This window comes from Drosophila pseudoobscura, chromosome 2, assembly GCF_009870125.1.
Source record: "Drosophila pseudoobscura strain MV-25-SWS-2005 chromosome 2, UCI_Dpse_MV25, whole genome shotgun sequence".
Lineage (NCBI taxonomy): Eukaryota > Metazoa > Arthropoda > Insecta > Diptera > Drosophilidae > Drosophila > Drosophila pseudoobscura.
In genome coordinates, this window is record NC_046679.1 from 22058824 (window position 1) to 22077205 (window position 18382).

At 41.5% G+C, this 18382-nt stretch overlaps 2 protein-coding genes across 4 annotated transcripts; one reads left to right on the forward strand and one right to left on the reverse strand.

Moving 5' to 3' along the window:
• Window positions 1–818: 818 nt before the first annotated feature.
• Window positions 819–18364, reverse strand: Npl4 (nuclear protein localization 4). Of its 3 annotated transcripts, none has more exons than XM_001359305.4 (8): window positions 17374–17632; window positions 17071–17304; window positions 16834–17009; window positions 16240–16768; window positions 15978–16176; window positions 15755–15915; window positions 1299–1714; window positions 819–1226 (listed from the first exon to the last, which is right to left on the reverse strand). In XM_001359305.4, the coding sequence occupies exons 1-8, from the start codon at window positions 17473–17475 to the stop codon at window positions 1064–1066; spliced, it is 1980 nt and encodes a 659-aa protein (XP_001359342.2). In that variant the 5' UTR covers window positions 17476–17632; the 3' UTR covers window positions 819–1063. The 3 variants fall into 3 exon arrangements, with proteins under 3 accessions (XP_001359342.2, XP_003736733.1, XP_003736734.2); XM_003736685.3 differs by lacking the exon at window positions 17374–17632 and adding an exon at window positions 18249–18364 and having other exon boundaries at window positions 1064–1226; XM_003736686.3 differs by lacking the exon at window positions 17374–17632 and adding an exon at window positions 18036–18152 and having other exon boundaries at window positions 1064–1226.
• On the forward strand, window positions 4771–5773 carry LOC4802421 (putative uncharacterized protein DDB_G0268364). The gene has a single exon (XM_001359306.4). It carries the CDS (start codon window positions 5167–5169, stop codon window positions 5599–5601), a length of 435 nt encoding a protein of 144 aa, XP_001359343.3. The 5' UTR covers window positions 4771–5166; the 3' UTR covers window positions 5602–5773.
• Window positions 18365–18382: the final 18 nt, after the last annotated feature.

Consider the following 18382-nt stretch of genomic DNA (forward strand, 5'->3'; position numbering starts at 1 on the left):
TGTTCCTTTATTTAAAATCTGCCTGCGTATTGGACAATCATTTAATTACGTGGATTAGTACCTTAACACTGTAGAACTTATAATTAAACGGCATAAGCGGTGTAGTGGGTAGGGTCGGGTGGTGGTGGGGTAATATCCAGAAAAAAATTTGGAACACTTCAATAATTTACGGAAAAAATACCTCCTGCAGACACTTTTTCTTTCGGAGGTAAAAAGAACTGAACATAGAAAGTTGTCAGCGGCATAATGATTAGGGGGAGAATTATCAGCTGGATCTGATCAGCTTTTTCATTTCCGTTGACTGAAAATATTTCTTGGGAGATTCACCAAACTCCACAGATGTCCGAGACTAAACCGACTAAAAATCAATGCGGGCCTTGGAAAAATAATCAGTAAACCCGATTTTAAACCAATGAAAAATCGGTCGAGATAGGTATCTTAGACTCTTTTTGGAAATATGTACAAAACTCGTTGAATATTGAAATGGTTCGGACTGCTTTTAAGCTTTAACAAAACATTAACATTATTAAAAGATCTAACTGGAAAAAGGTTCAATAAAGGTATCACAACTATTGAAGTAGACAAATTTAAAATTTTAGTTTAATTTTCATTAAATGCTTTCTCTGCTTTTGGAAACTAAAGACGACTGGCGCTGGACAACTGGCGCTGAATAAAATGATTGAATAAACTACAAAATATATAAAAGCTTGTGTGTTCTTCTTTTAATGGATACATATAGGGGATTGGGGTTGTGGAGAAGCAAATAATAAACACTAAACGTCTGCTCAACAATTTAAATTTATTCAAAAATAAATTAATTATTTTCCATCCATCGTTATTTTTTTTTGTTTTATTTTATAAAATTCTTACACGACGTTTACATATATATAGAGAATGGGCGACATATCCACGAGCAGCTGTTATGTCTTGTGTGTGGGTGGATCGGCCTTTCAACTGCGGCTACAAATAGGTATGATTGAATCTTTAGTTTGTTTTACACCAGAATTTAGAATTGTTCATCCAGGATGCCGTTGGAAAGTTATTGGGTCGGCGAAGCGGATCTTTATCTCGGTAGCGAGCAGATCTCGCAGGATTGCAGGTCGCCGCGATTGATGAATGTGCAGTGGTTGCACGTCCAGGTGTTATCATCCAGATCCATTGCATCCGCGCCAGCCACACCACCGGCATTGGCCGCTCCAGCACCGCTGGGATAGCTGGTGGTGCCACTGCAAGTGAGAGGAGAACCAAAATGAGTTGGGGGAATGGTTCACTGGAGAGAGAGAGAGGGAAATACTCACCCACTTCCGCCGGAACTGGCCTGGATGAGGGACTCGAGCAGCTTCCACACCTCCTCGCCCTTGAAGTCGGCCGCCCGATTGGGGTTCTTGGTGCGCACCGCTTCCAGCAGTGACGCCATGTGCTGACGCAGCGGTAGCATGTCCATTTTGTACAGATAGACGAGCAAGTGAAAGTCGGAGATGGCCTCGAGGAACTCCTCCTCGCCCCAGGCGGACAGATAGCCGCTCAGGGCACTAAAGTCCTGCAGATGTCCGTCAATGTATCGGTTCTCGATGGGGAATGCCTGCCGCTTGTCGTAGTTTGTGAACGTGTACTGCGGTTTAACCGGCGTAGAGGCGGGTACATCCACCAGCAGATATTCCACGGGCAGAGGACGTGCCAGACGCTGAACCTCGTTGCCATATTGATCTTTTTCCTGCATGCGTACGTACAAATAAAAGTAAACAAAGCGAGAAAGTGTAAGTACGAGCACATAGTTGCAGGGCATAGGTGTTATCAGAGTGTAATGAAATGGATGAAATCTACGTACGAATAAAATCCTCTCTATAGAATACTTATTGATAGCAATTTTGATTAAGAACCGAAGATAATGGCCATATACCTGCTCAGTAAAACGAATTAAAGAAAAATGCAACAGACTCATTATTCTGAAACGCACTGTACCGCCAGGTACTGGACAGACAGCGTACGTGCCGTTGCAACTAGTTACCTATTAGAGGTGGGGCATGGGCGATTGCATGTTGGGGTATCGCCCAGCTACAGGCCCGTAAAAATATGTACAAAAATCTATTTGAATATTCCGAATTCACAAGATATATATCCTTTTTCCAAAGATAAATAATTGTCAATAAAAAGTTAAAACATTACATTTTTTATTCACTGAAATCGGAACTACTTTGGGCCACTTTTTGCTATTTTTAAATGGTCAAATATCCTTCGTGCGTGTTTTTCCTCGCCTTTCTCCCATCGTTGTGGCCAATAAAAACCCACTTGGTAGGATTATTTGCAAGCACATCTTGAAAACGGGGCAAACAAAAAAGAACAACAGATGCAAATATGCAGAAAAATAGTATTTTAGCATTGTGGCATGTCCCACTGACCTGACCTACATCTAAAACGGAAAAAACAGAACCGAGGACCTGCTGACGCACTGACGTCTGCTGTGCTCTCCCCCCCCCCCCCCCGCAATTCCCCCGTGGGCGGGCCACTCCCACCCACTTTCTCTCTCTCTCTTGTGTTCCTCTCTTAAAGCTTCTGCAACCTGTTAGCTTGGCCGTATTCTCCTTGCAGGGGCTGGCGTGGCGTGGCCTGGTCTGGCCTGGACTTCAAGGCCGTCTGACTGTTTGCTGTGGGTCTTGCCAGCAGGCTAAAAGCGGATGCAAGACATTCAGGGTTAGGGGGTCAAAGTCAGTCAAACAACAGTCCTGTCCGCGTCATAAGACGCATTCAAGAGATTAAGCTAGAGCTCCTGGCTGCAGACTATCCTCCGCGACACACGGCTCCCCATTCGAGTGCACTCCAGATTTCGTCCATAGTTTTCCATTGGACTTTCTAAAAACCCATTAGCGACTTTTTTTGTTTTTTTGCCGAGTAATCTATTAGCGATATCCTGCGCCGAAATGTCACATCTATTAACCATCATCCGGTGCATGTCTGATTGAATTACTGTCCAGGAGCCAATGGCCAATGTCACAGCCAACCAGATGGAAATTTCTGTTCAAAAACGGTTTGATGAATATTCCAGGCTGACGTTTAGGGTCCAGTGCCACGCCTCTGATGCATCCGCCTACTGACCGTTAGTTGCTTTAATAACGCTGTTCCATGGGAAAACGCAATTATTTCAGTTTAACAAAGAGTGGGCGTGTCGCCGGACAGCAAGAGCGACATCAACAGCGACAGCGGGCGACATGCTTGCTTTGATGCAGGAAGAAGAGTCAATAAGTCGTGGCTCCGATGTCCCCTCTCTCTGTCCGTGTGTGTGTGTGTGTGTGTGTGCACGCGCAGTGAGTGTGCAGCCAGGGGGCAGTCGAAAGTGGGCAGTGGCAGGCCACGCAAGGTGGATGCAAAGTGCATCCAATTGGAATTAAATGCCATCCAATAGTTGCACATGGATAAACAGATTACCGGCCAGCGGTGCCAGTGGACAACCGTCAAGGACAGGATACGAGGAGCTGCAAAATCAATCAGAGAAGGCAGCCATGATACCGAAAACGATACGTTGCGTGTGTCTATAACTCAATCAGAATTCCCTGGGCCACACTAAAATTTTGTTTTATGGAAATATCCCCTTCCCGTTCCCATTTCCGTGTTTAAATTGAGTTGCAAGTTTAGTCTTCCTGCCACGCCTCATTCCTGTGCCTGTTGCTGTTGTTGGTGCTGCCGAGGCATGCAAATTGCATTTGGCCACAGGTCGACCATCATACAAGGAATACCAACCACCCACTTCACACACACGCATGGTTGGGGGCTTGGGGCTAACCTTTTGTCAATTAGCAAGTTTGTTGAGCCACACGCATAACAATGGACTCCCAACAGACCTGAGGGCACGGCACGAAGAATAGCTACATATGTGTATATCTCAGATTTACCGGAATTCCCAGCCTAATTCAATCAATGCGGGAAAAACAGAAGGGTCTCCCTCTTTTAAGCTTAGACAGTCACCTTTAGGAATATTATTATCTGTACATCGACACTCCTAAACGCTTGATTGAAGATAATAGTCAAAATTAATAGATGCCTCCTTCGAAGGAATTGCAAAGCCCTCAACCTAGGCCCTCATCGCAAGAACAAGTGGCTCTAAAGTGGCTACCAAATGGCGCCAAAAACATATTTCGTTTCCTGTGTGGTAATGGCAGGGGAAAGGAAGCAGGAACGATACAGAAGAGTAATCCGATAATGGGATATTCACTATTACAATAACCACTCCAAGCGCAGCCATTAATGCTCCTCCTTATATTAAGTAGAACAATAGATAATTTACAATAGAACGTAAATAGTTTCCCACGAAACAACAACAGCTTTTCACTGGAAATAAAGGCTCTAGGGGTTTTATAGGTCACAAGGTGTACATAAATGAAGCCCTCAATTACTATTTATACAAACTCTAAGAAAAAACCAGCGGTTAGCAGTCAACAACAAGCAAGGGTCCTCTGCTTTGATGTGGAAGTGGAAAACATTTGTGTAAAAATATAAAATAAATACAAAAGTTCTCAGAAATGAGACTTCCAAGATGCAAACCCCACGCAAAGGGCCGAGGATTCAATAGTTTTACAACCACACTTTATGTTGCTCCACAGAAGTCAATGAATAAGAAATCAGGTGATTTAATACTACTCCATCCGCAAGGAGCGCACCCATATTTTACCTATTCTAAGAAGCATTCAGCATACAAAAATCAGTGCAACGGGATATCAAAATTAGGTGCCAAAGCTTTGCTTCGAAATTTGCATGTCCACAGAGAGAGAGAGCGAGAGCGAGCGCGTGGTAGAGTGAGAACAGCTTGACATTGACATTGGAACCAGCTGGGCAGGCAGAGAGAGAGAGCGCTCCTCCACACAACGAAAGCTTTGCAAGCTCGTTCCCACACTGTTCTGGTGCTCATATAAAAGCCTTCGCCCACTGCGCTGGACTGCATTTTCCAACAAAACGTGAACAGACCCTCGTCAAAATATTTGTGCATTTTAATCCAAAGCTGAATTTTTTAAATATCCCACGCGACGCGTTAAAACTAAAAATATTTTTTTTGTTAGAAATAAGTGTAGGTTTTTTTGTTGCGTTTTTTATATGCATATTCCATTCGGTTGAAAATGCTCAGTCGGATAGAGGTTTCAATGTGCTGGATTTTTGAAGCTCCATATAGACCCAAACATGTTTTGGACAGCAGTGGCCTCGTCCACTATTTCCTCATCGAACACCGAGCCATCGGCAGCCCTGGCCAGTGCAGCCCCGAACTATCACCAGCTCCACACGAAGCCGCCGCTCCGCTCCCTCAAAAACAGCTGGCAAATTAGCAATGCAGCATTCAAGACGCGTCTGCACCAGCAGCAGCAGGAACAGAAAGAGCAGAAGCAACAGCAACAGGAGCAGAAACAGCAACAGGACCAACAGAAGGAAATAGAACAAAAGCAGCAACAGCAACGGGAAGCACAGATAATTTCACATCAGGAAAAGCCACAGCAAAAGCCAGAAGAGGAGAAGGAGCAGCAAGGATCAGTGGCAAAGAAGAAAATCGCTCCAAAAAGTGAAAGTGCCCGTAAAATGTTCAAAGCTTTAGCTGCCTCCTGCAAGTGCAAAAAGAAGTGAAAGAGAGTGTGGGAGTGCGTGTGGGAGAGCTGCATGAAAAAAGGTCCGTCCTCGAGTGCAGCCCAAGACACTGTCCAACTAATAACTGTTCCTGAGCCGAAATAGTGCGTCCGGGAGAGAGTGCAAACCAAGAGTGTAAACGAAAAGAGTTAACCTAAAAATTGGTAAAAAAGTACAGAGGAACGGAGGATTTTGAGCTGGCAGTGTCCAAGCAATACTGAGAGACAGGAAAAGACTGGAAATGAGAGTTGAGGAATCGAATTCCCAAAACAATAATCGCAATAACAGCCACAACTAAGGAACATTTTTTGATGCATTTTCCTCTAGAGGATAGGAAAAAAACAGAAAGACCAAACAACATACATTTATGCGAAAAATTAATATAATACTATAAAAGAATCCGGTTGCTGTGAATATAACAAAGAATAAAAACTGCAATTAAATCGTTTTTATTCTGTCGATATTTTGAAAGGCGTGAAGGAGTGAAACTGTGCATACGCATAAGGTAAGCAGATGCGAATTTGGTTTTACGCAGAGTTTAATGGAAGATTCGAAAATAGAGCTCAATCGATAGCAAGCGGTGCAAGCAGTGTTAAATATGGAGTTTCTTGTTACTCAGTAAGAGAGAGGGAAGCAGTTTTTTATCTAAAGCTCAAATCAAATAGTTTTCAATCATACAGATCGGAAGAATACATGTAAGAATGAAGGGTATTTTGAAAAAGGCAGTACGAAGATTGAGTTTAATATTTGTATACCAAAATGTTATATGTTAAACATAATTTAGTGAAAAATGTATGAACATCCGGTGCAAAAATCTCAGAATTTAATTATTTATTGATTTACTTTTATATTTTCAATCAAGCGCTTCATTTTGCAAGATACGACCTTCCTTAGATGTATTTGCATTCATATGTCATAAATCCCGAACATTTCACATTTCAGATCAATCAAAGTTTTGGTTTGATTTCAGCTGAAGGCTAATTTACATAAATATAGCCTGGCAGCAGCATCGTCGTCGTTGTGGGCCGCACACACAGGCCCCATCAATCAAAAAAGGTCGATTGCCCGCAAAAGTATGCTAATTATTTGTCAACTCTTCTCGCAACCCAACAAAGCCACTCACACACATCAGAATACATATGCTCCCTCGCAAATGGGTGACAACTGTGCCAACTGAAGTCCTATTGAGCACTTTCCTGTTTATTAATTTTGCCACATGACTTTCCATCCTGGTGTTTGTGGTTTGGTATTTCACTTCCGCTCAGACTGGCACTTCCTGGAAAAATTAGAAATGTGTGCCTGCCATTTCCAAGGATACCAATTACAGAGTGTCAAATGGGGTGTCCATTATATTCTTCCCCCCTTTAGTTCCTTAATTTCTTGGATGTCCTTCGACTTGAAAATAATAAGTGAACTATTTGCCATATTTTCTCGGGGTTGCAGCTGTTTTATTATAGCCGTAATTTTAAGCTATTTGCGGTAAATAGGTGCCTTAATATTTAATACCGCAATCCACAACACAATGCAATTTATATTTGGGTTGCCATTGAAAGTAAAGCAAAGAAATTTATTGGCGAATTCAATGTATGTGTTAGGCCTGGGTTCAGAGTTCAGAAGTAAATCTAAAACACAGTTAAAAACGTTTGACTGTTTGCTCATAGGGCTTGAATATTCGCTGCACGTTGGCATTGCCATTAAAATCGAAAGGACCAATTATCGCTATGCCCCTAGCTCCCGGCTTATGGCAACTAGAGCAAAGGGGAAGTTGCGGTTGCGTCCAGACTACGGCCTCCGGACGGACGTCCGCGGACCCTCCAAGGTGACGCACAAACATGTAATACATTTTTATAGCCTGACACAAGGCGCAGACATAAAACCAAGTCCAGTGCCCAATAGAACTGACAATGGGGTCCAGGGAAAAAGTGCGAAGCCAGGCCACAAATTGCGTATTGATTTGCAGATATTCTTTCGCTTCTGTTCATGAATTTAAGCTAAATCTTTGCCCTGGTTTTTGCTGACGCATTTCTGGGTAGTACTTTGAGTGCAGAAAAGCATTCGCCAAGATTTTTGAATAATTTAGGGGGAATTGCATCGCTGTAATTTTTCCCTTATTGTGAATTCCGTTTTGAAAGCCCTTTCTTGAAGCTCAATTTAACTAACCATTTCAAAAAACAAAAAATTATATTAATTAAATGCATGTTAGAAACCTTTTTTATGCCGTATTCATTGGGCTTCTGTGACCCAAGACGCAAGGAAACATGTCTGTGGCCATGGCAGGAAACATACGCCCCATGGTGAATGGTTTTTCGGTTTGTTAAGAGCGGCAAACTTTTATTTTGATGATGGTTTAATTTCAGCAATTAAAAGGTTTCCACGTCTGTTTTTTTTTGCACAAACATCAAAAACTGCTCTCAGCTCAGACAAAAGGGGACTCGAGGCCGCTTCTCAGGGAAGCAAAACATCAGACAACGAAATGTGCAACAGACGCATACAAAATGCATGGCGAGAGGAAATTATAGAAAATAATCCTTTTTCTTTTGTGGCCACAAACTTATAAAAATATTTAAAGTGCTGCAGAAGTTTCAGAGGGAAGTCTGAGATCTCAAATCTCTATTCAACCTAATGAATATGAATTTTTTGTGAAATTATAGACTTATCTACCAATTCCGAATATCTAGCTATCATTACCTTTCTATTGCTCCAATATTTGTTGCCATATTTCCAAGAATCAACAAAAAGGTATTTCCCCAGCAGAAAAATATGTATGAATAATCCAAATCCAATCCAATTATTCAACTGATATCAAAAAATGCATTCTAAGTGGGAAATAAATATAATGTATGTTTTTACATAAAAGATGATTGCAAGAAAAAGAACAAACGAGAAAAAAAGGACTTCGGGCGAAATGAGGAAACTCCATCCAAAGAATTGTTAATTAGTGTCAACTCAGGACAATTATAAATAAAATAGCTACTACAAACGTATAATTAACCACAGAGATAGCAACAAGACTTCTTCTGGACCCAAAGGTCCAGTGCTTCAGGGATATAAATATCCCATAATCTGCTTTTTACCTATAAAATCTTGTTTTTTTGTGGGCGAATGCGAATACCTACATACATAAAGTTTGTTTAATTAACATTTGACTCCCGAACAGCAATTTCCAGAAACAACACGTGTTGGACAGAGCATTTGTTTTCCTAGTTTATTTTGAGTATGTGAAAATTTGCTGGTTTAGCAAAGTGCCTTGCCGACCGCCACCGCACCGCAACAAAATTCGTTCGAAATGGAATACAAATTATTCCGAACAAGGAGTTAGAGCAGCACTTCAAAATGTTGAAAACTTAATTGCTTAATGAATATTCTAGGAAAAGACGAAACAGTTATAACAGGGTTTGCAGCATTTGCCTCAAAATCTATCCACCATTAAGCATATCATATTTACATATATGGGGGTAAATATTTGTTTGGAATTAAGCTTGAATAATGCCGACAAACGACAGGCTGTTAATTTATTCTTGACTTTGTACAAATGGCAAAAGAAAAACCAAAAAGAAAGGGTAGCTTGTGTGGGACGTACATTTAAATAACCTTATATACGAACGAATACCATGACAACCTGACCAGATCTATGAAGTGCGGTTAGAAGAAGTATACCTACTATAATGTTTTCTTGTTTTCGACTTCTATAACGAGGCACGGGCTTGTTCCGAACCACTCCTTTCGCTCCGAGAGTTATTCGGCAACAGAAACCAAAGGTATTCGCAAACGAGGCTCGGGGCCGTAAATGCAATAACAAAATACACATATTTCTATGAGTTTGAAGGGTTTGTGTAGAAATCAAATATCCTTAAGTCTATAATAAATTATTATATTACTAAACTCTTCGAGTATCGGGTATGAAAAACAGACATCCCTGCTATTATGCTCACACAGTAATGAAAAATTTAGAATTCCCTCTGAAAAGGATATTAGAACCTACAACAAAGAGATGTTAAATGACAATCTGTCCATGCCTCGAAGCTCTCCCTTGCACTCCTCTAGTCATCTGCCCTTCTCTTTTGTATGTTTGTTAATACAAAGAAACAGTAATAATAGCTTGACCAGCAATTGCATGTGGGCGGGCCAGAGCTCATGATTAAAAAATACAAAACGTTTAGAATTTAATGCTGCTAAAACAATTAACTCAATAAGTTCGAGTATTGGAAACGCAGGAAGTTAAAAGAAATATTCAAATAAAAGTAAAGCAAAATGGCGATAAATTCGAATTTGTGTCAAGGCTCTAAAGAAGGAAAAAACACGAACCTCTGACAAGGCATATTTCTATTCAATTTCAATATTTGCAAGGAGAGCAAAAAATGTACCAAGAAAACGGGTAACGAGAGGATGGATGCTCAAGAAAGTCATGACTGTAAGCGTGAATATAATGTGCTTGAAAGGAGACAAAAGCACAGAACGACTTAGGAGTGGGACAGTGGGCGGAGTGTCAGGCACTCCAATAAATAGAACACTGTGCAACAGGAATGTTCTTTTCTTTCGATTAGAAATATTTTTACAGATCTTTTTACAGACGAATAAAAATGTTTTGTGGGGCAAAAACCTGTTTACCTGTTTTTCTTTTTGACAAATTTTGTAATTTTTAAAGGGTTCTGATTTCATTGCTTCTTACCGAATCTTAAAAATAGTCTTGATGGCCGAATCTTGTTGCACAGTGTAATTGCTGATGATGCCAGTCTGCAGCTGCAGACAACGTAAAGGATTTCCATAATTGCAAAGGAAAAGGGGGTGCGGAACGTGCATAGGAAGTGAATAGCAAAAGAAATGAAAGAGTTCAAAGTGTGAATAATAAACAGAAAACAAAATAGCCGTAAGAAATGCCAGAAACGTGAGCTTCCCTGTCCAATGGAGAGGAAAAGAAGGAGCTACAGCAACGAGAGAAGTTCTGAAATGGGAACAGGACAAATACGGAAAGTGTTTAAAACATTAAACCGTAGAAGGTCACCTCAAATGGTCAAACAACATTTGTCACAGACGTCTCTGTCACTCTGGGTTTCGTGTTTTGGTTGGGCCTTGTGTTTGCTTTCTTTTGTCAGACGACAGGCGAAACAGGGCTTAAACCGACCAGAAAAGGGCTAATTAGGCACACCAACTTATTTTTCACTCTTAATAGGGCTTAATAGGGAGAATAGCACATATAAATTGTAACCTTTGTAATATTTCATATAAAATTCCATTAATATTAAAAAAAAAAAAAAAGAAATAAGTTATAAGAATTTCAAAAATATTCGAAAACTTCATCAAGTTTAACGGCTGAAAATTGAAAACGTATTGGGTTTAAAACTGTTTCAAACCCGATGTTTAAAACTCTTTTTTTATGCAAAAAAAAGTTCCTATAAAGACAATGTCGTCAGATTGGACAACACTTTTGGCCAACTGAAAAACAGCTGAATTTATTTTGGAAACCATTTTTTTACTCATCGTGTCCAATGCCGAAGAAAGTTTGATTACACAGCTTAAAAGAGGAGTTTTTAAAGTGCAAATAGGCACGAAACTGGCGACTAACTAACAAGAAATGGGTAGATACCAAGACGAGGCAGAGTACTAGGACGGGTAATGGTACCAAGAATGGGAAGAATAGCCAGTGTCAGCCAGAATGTGAGCCAGTGGTTAAGCAGCAGAAGAAATATAAAGTTAATTCAAATCAACACAGATATTTAGTTTTTTCTCATGTAAAGCAGCGATGGGCAGACTGGGAGCAGTAGAGAGCCAGGACATGCCCACTCTTTAAAGTATAGGAAATCGGGAGTAATAATACGGAATACATCAACCTTCCGTCGATTGATCTAATTTTCCTTTGTAATCCACAGATAGACGGACAGAATGGACATTCCCAGTGAGCTTCTGCCGCTGCTCAGCTGCACTCTGTGCGGGCGTCTCTACTCAGAGGAGGGCAGACATGTGCCCAAGTTGCTCAGCTGCCAGCACTGCTACTGCAGGGATTGCCTGGACAAGGAGCTGCTGTGGTCGTTGCCCCGCAATGGCCGAGAGTGGATCTGTGGCAGGTGCGGAATGAGCACCAAGGTCGAGCCGGATATGCTGCCCGAACCGGAGTACATCATGTATTTAATACGCAACTTGAGGGCCCTGCAGTTGGGACAAGTGATGATGGCGATGCAAGCGGGCCCCACCAGCCCCCAAGCTGTCGAGGCTGGAGCCGCAAAGCCCATCCCTGAGCCTGCAACCATGGCTGGTTGGATGGATGATCTCTGCGTGAACCGTTTCCTGACCAACAGCTGCGAGCATTGCCTGATCCATGGGTTGCCGAACACGACCTGGTGCCACAACTGTCGACATCTGATGTGTCGCGGCTGCGCCAATGGCGCGGCACACTCCGAGCACCAGTTGACCTGCCACATGGACTTCAGCGAGCTGGTCCACCAGCTGCTCTCCAATGAGATGGACAAAATCAAGAGGGCCTGCAGTGAGGTCGATGCGCTGGCCCGCCGCGATATGGCAATGCTTCGGGTTCTCTTTGAAGGCTGTCACCAGCTCCAGAATACCGTCAGAAAGGAGATCCTGGGCCACAAGCCCAGCATGGTTGTCTTGCACATGCGCGACTGGCTGATGCGATCCGAGACGATGCTCAGTCGCCTGTGGGGAGAGGGTGCCCTCGGGGTCTACGAGATGCATCAACTCCTGGGCCGGGCCTCCGCAAAGGTGAAGCTATTCCGCAAGCAGGTTTTGCATCTTCAGTTCCAGTATAACATGCGGGCTATCATCCAGGAGAATGGCATGCACATGCTGACCTTTGAGCTGCTCAACGAGCGAATTCTGGGTCTACAGCGGAATCCCAATCCCAATCCACCCCAGGGCATACCTGGGGACGGAGTGCCACCAGCTTTGGTGATGATCAATTACTGCATCTACAACTACTGGCAACAGATGCAGCAACAGGTGTTGCTGGTGCCCCGCCAGGAGCATCCACCGCTCCAGAGTCAACCCCGCCATGAGCACTCCCTGATGCTGCCGATCAATAACCTGTGGCAGATTTCTCCTCTGGAGCCAGCTCCCTCTACCAGCTGCAGCAGCCACAGCTTCTTGACCCACAACTATCCCCATCCGGCAGCCCAGCTCTTCAACAACGACTACAACCGCCTGAATCTGGGCCTACTGCTTGGACAGAACAATGCACAGGCACAGCAACAGCATCAGCAAGCCTCCGGCGTGCGTCAGCATGGGCATGGCCATGGGACAGCCATTGGATTGGTAAGCATTGGGCGGTTGCCCTCAGTACACTGTTATCCCATATATTACATGGATATGGAAATAGCAGGGCGTCTGGCCGGGCGAGTACTAATCGAAGTGAACAAGGATGCTGCGCCCCGGATGGCCGAAAACTTTGGCTCGCTTATCCGACAGGATCGCGGCTTTGGGTACCGGGGATGCGTCGTCTTTCAGACCTGGGGCAACGAGAGCATTATCACGGGGGACTTTGAGTCGCAGAACGGTCGCGGCGGACATGCCGCCTTCGAGGAGCGCTTCTTTCAGCCGGACAACAGCAAACTAAAATCCCACAGGGGTGCGGTTGGCATGCGGCGAAGTCAGAAGCGACACGACCACCACGGACTCGTCGGCAGCCAGTTCCGGGTGCTGCTGAACGAACATCAGATATTCACGGCCATATTTGGCTACATAATCGATGGCATCGAAATGATAGACCGAATCGCTGCGACTGGCAACCCGATCGGGCGACCTGGTGTGCAATCCATCATCAAAGATTGCGGGTTGTACCGTCCTGTAGGAACTGAGAACCGATCGGACCAACCTTTACCCCCATGAGGAGCCCCATTACTCGGATCTACTATACACAATTTTTGAAGCATCGTATAATATATGTAATATAAGATAAGACAGACAAGACAGGTGTTTTTAAGAAATTAATCTCTTTGATGTCCGTTTTTGATTGCAATATTGTACAATATTGTATGTTATATTATAATATTGTTCCGTGGAATAACAAAACGAACAAGAAATAAAAAAGCCAAATTGTCAAAAATGAGACTTGAGAAACTTTTAGAAATATTTTACAAAACGGAATAATACCAAACAGAGAGAGAGAGAGAGAGGATAAGAGATAAAAAGCAACATTTTTAGGCTGTTTTAAATAATAATAATAATAAAAAGTTATTGTTTCTTTTTTGTTCTTCTATAAATACAAAGTCGATGGAAAATAGTTAATATTTGTGAAATTTCTTGGTTTTTAAGGTCTAAATGGAAATATGTAATTGGCTATTAAATTTTATAGGCATAAGGTAGACACATGAAACAAAATCCTACAATCCTTAGGATGTTTCAAGCGCTACAACGTTACCTGGCTATGAAATCAAGAATTAATACCTTAACTAAAAGGTATTTTAAAATTATAGATATCCAATAATACATAATAACTACATATGAATGGAAATCTTATAAAATGGCACGAAAATTGTGAAATGATTCCAGATAAAGATGATATCTATATGTGCATACATATATATATATATATATATATATGTCTACAATAAAGTAAACTATGAGATATATCAAACGATATTCTATTCAGTACACACTACGTGATCTATGATAGACATTAAATATCACATCTTTGTCCGTCTGTTAAACATCTCAATACATTCGAGGTACACTTCATATTTAAGATGAAGTAAATTAATGCAAATCGAATACAGAACACTACGATATACGATACACTATACACGATACACGATACGATATACGATTGATATAAGGTTTCCACCTACAAGAAACTCTCTACATCTCTGTCGATATTGTAACACTATCTAATAAGAACCTCTATAAAAAAAAAAACAAGAAATAGGTGAAATCTTGCGTAGATGTTAACTATATTTACAGGAGATTTATCCATAAAATCACAAAACAATAGCGAGCTAAATCGATTTACCAGAAGTAAATGTTTGATGTCTATATAAGCTTTTGTTGTGACCATTATAAACGAATTGTGACATAAGAATAGTTATACATACATATATAAACATATAAACAAGGAACAAGTGATTTTATTTAAAAGAAAATCAAAACGAAGGATCAATTGAAGTCTAGAAGAAGCTTTAGGCATCGAGTAATTTTGATATTATATATGCAGAAGTATACGAAGTATTTGAGTAAGGTATAGGACGGTTTAGCATTGCGTTTTGATTTACTATCATTCATATTAATCTCTTATCAATCAAGCAGAATTAAAAAAAAAATAAAGAAAGAAAAAGATAGTATTATTCGAAACATATACGATTAATAAGAGATATAATGCATATATGTGATGGCAGATATTGATATTTAATATAAAAGATAAGATATGGTAATACACAATACACAGCAGATAATACACAGCAATTATACATTCGTTTGTAAGCCAAATGGAACGAATGTAAGTACTACAGAAAATTAATTTATATTTTAAATATTCTATCAATATTAATAAGAATCGTGGAATTTACATTATTTTTTTTAGGTAAAAGAAACATTATATCAGTTAAATTATTTGATTAAATCAAATCGAGAATTCTTTGAGTTCAAATATATGACAAAATTAAATTAATTTTTAAGGAAAGTCTCAGATTAAAAAAAATCATCGAAACGGTGGCAAAAAAGCGCATCAAAGACGAAGAAATCTCAAATAAAAATTTGCTCAAATGGTATATAGTTTACCGAGAATCCAAATAATACGATTAGTATAGGTACTATATCCATACTTGTGCTGTAAATGTGTCTGGTTATTAATTCTTAAGGCGTGTTTCTTATAAATCATAATTGGTATGGATTTTTGGCAAAGAGCCCTCCACAGAGCAATGATGCGAAGTACAAACACAAACGGAGAAGGGAGAAGAGAACGAATAATGGTCATTAAAATCCAGAGGATTCAAAAAGATACCCACACCCTACACCGAGTTTAAATGTATTTAAGTGTTAAATGTCCATAGATAATCAAACTTTACATAGCTTTTAAGCAATAATCGAAATGTAATCCCTGTTCGATTGGTGTCTACATATGCAGTGTGTTTAAATGTGAAAGTTTTCAATAAATGTTGCAGAACTCAAACCCGAATGGAAGGCACATCATATCGATTATATCACTCACCTTATAGAAGACATCTGGAACATACTGCTTATCTGTGGACTCACGCACATATCCCAATTCGGGAGCCTCCTTAGTGGGTATCAGACAATCATCTCGGACCAGAGCCATGCACTGGGCAGACACCGCATATCCCTCCATATGTACTTGTTTGGTTTTATCTCCTAAATGCATATGGAATGTCAGATTACTGCTCGATGAAAACCGAGTGATGGAAAACACTTACCCGTCACACAAATGGTCACAAACTTTGAGCCAAAGACGCCATTTGAGGCATATTTACATGGATTGGGATGACGATTCTGCAGCTCTCCGGCCGTTATGCACTCCTGGGCGGTGAGGAAGTGGGTCTCGATGCCACGAATCTGCTTCACAGTTCCTGCAGTTGCATCATCCGTGATGAGATCAGTGAATATCCAACCAATCTATACAAAAAAAACAAAAGTGTAGTAAACCTATAGTGTAAAAGAAGTGTCTTTCCGGCGCACCTTCTTCAGTCCTAACGCATTGGCTACAGCATCGACTTCGGCGTCCCCCTCATCGGGGAACATATTGATCGAATCCCGTGTCGATTCCTGCGGTGGCTCATAGATCGCTGCCACCGTGGCGCGTATGCCGAGCGGTACATCTGTATGCGGCTCATACGTGCCGTACAAATAGCCCATACGCTGGTGGCCAGTGGTACGCCAATAGTTTAGGAAACGTTCTACAATTTTGGTATTCTCGAACATGACATTGTCCACATGTCGATAGGTCTGACGGTTCAGGGTTATGGCCGATGGCTGGCACTTGGAGCATATGCCCTTGGGCCATGGCGGATGTTCCCTACAGCCTGTCTTGATGCGGCAATTGATGTCATCGAATACAAAGTATTTGCCATGATCCATGCCTGATGTCTGCTTGCGTATGTACGAATGAAACGACAAGTGCTTGATGTTATTCTCCTTCAAATAGGCCTCATCATAGGGTTCCAGCGGCGAGCAATGAACGCAACGGCCATTGGCATTGTGATGGCAGCTTTAATTAATAGATTTTTGAATATTTTATAAACTTAATCGATATAGGAAGATCCCCAAACTTACAGCTTGCTATCGCGTTCGCGCTTAATAGTGCCATCGGCTTTGGACAGGTTCAGATCCACCTCATCCTCGATCACGTTAGTTGAGGGCCGAGCGCTGTTCGTATTGCTGTTGCTCAGCTTTTCGCTAGCTGCAGTCGGCTTAAAGACCTGATTTTCAATGGCAACGGTACTGGTGCGCTGCAAAGACAAAATTGAGTATGAAAATATGGTTGACTTCCATTAGAAACATTCGACTTACCCGCGTCGAAGTGCCAGCCATTTGTTTTAAGTATATCATGTCGCCATGCTTCAGTGCGGTTCCCACAAGCTGGGAGCCACTGGCCTGAAGTTCTGTAAGAAAATTACGCTCCTTGAACAGGCCGAATCCATCCACTTGCATGGCAGTCTGAACGCTGTCATAGAGTTGCTTCAAATTTGACTTGGGTGAGATCTCAATGCGTTTGATGCCCTCCGCAGACTGCACTCGTACTAGCTGTAATAAAAAGGAAAAATAGAGTTCATTATCAAATAATTTTAATTTGATTTTTAGGGGGAACCAAACCGATTGTTTGCATAACAGAAACAGACGATGGCGGGCAAAGGCATAAACCAAATTGCGTTTTTTGTATAGAAGGTTCTCAAGCATCAGAGGAGCACTGGCCATGTCGTAGAGCTGTGATCTGTGCTGGGCTGGGTGCTGGGTCCTGGGTGGGTGAGTGGCTGGGTGGTGGGTGGTAAGTGTAGCTTTGGAAGCTACTAAAGCCTTAAAAGGCCTTTCTTATTTGATGTTTGGAACTGTACGTCATGAAGGCGCAAAGTTGACTGTGAAAATTTGTTGGCAACGCAATAAAAACAAATGCATTTGTTGCCAAAATGCGCCATAGAGCGCCCACTATTCCCCCTACTTCCGCATTTGAATTAAATAATAGATTTGTTCTCTTAAGACCTCTCTTAATTTGCCATCAGTTGCATCAATCTCTTGCTACTGAAATATGTATTTAGATTATCGTTCAAAACCAAAACCTTCATTCTCTCTCTTCACACCCACCACCCCCTTTCCCATTAGTGCACTTTTACATTCAAAATCTACAAGTCATTGTACTATTTATTTGCTGTCTGCTTTGGCTGGGGTATTATTAAAAGAAACCCTATATTTTATACAGATAGCAGACCCCATCTATGGCCTTGGACCAAGCAGCAGCACACATTTTCAGATGCACTTTCCATATTTCATAGTTTTCCCAAAATGTATATTTTCTGCCGAGCAACGGCGACAGAAACAACAACAACGCGGCGGGTCACTTTTGTTTGCCGGCTTTTGCGACTACGTGTCCCCTTTCGGCAGGGGAAACACTCTACAGACACTTCACAATCTTATTGGTGGTTTAGAGGACACGGAATTAGCAAATTTTATATTGTTGTTAAAAATATACTTACAATTTTGTCGGACATTGTCGGCTATTGTAATCAGTGTTACCGCGGATTTATCGTTAAAATATACCGTCCGACCCTCAGAAATATATCAAAATACACCGTCCCATTTCAAAAATATACCGTAAATATACTGACGA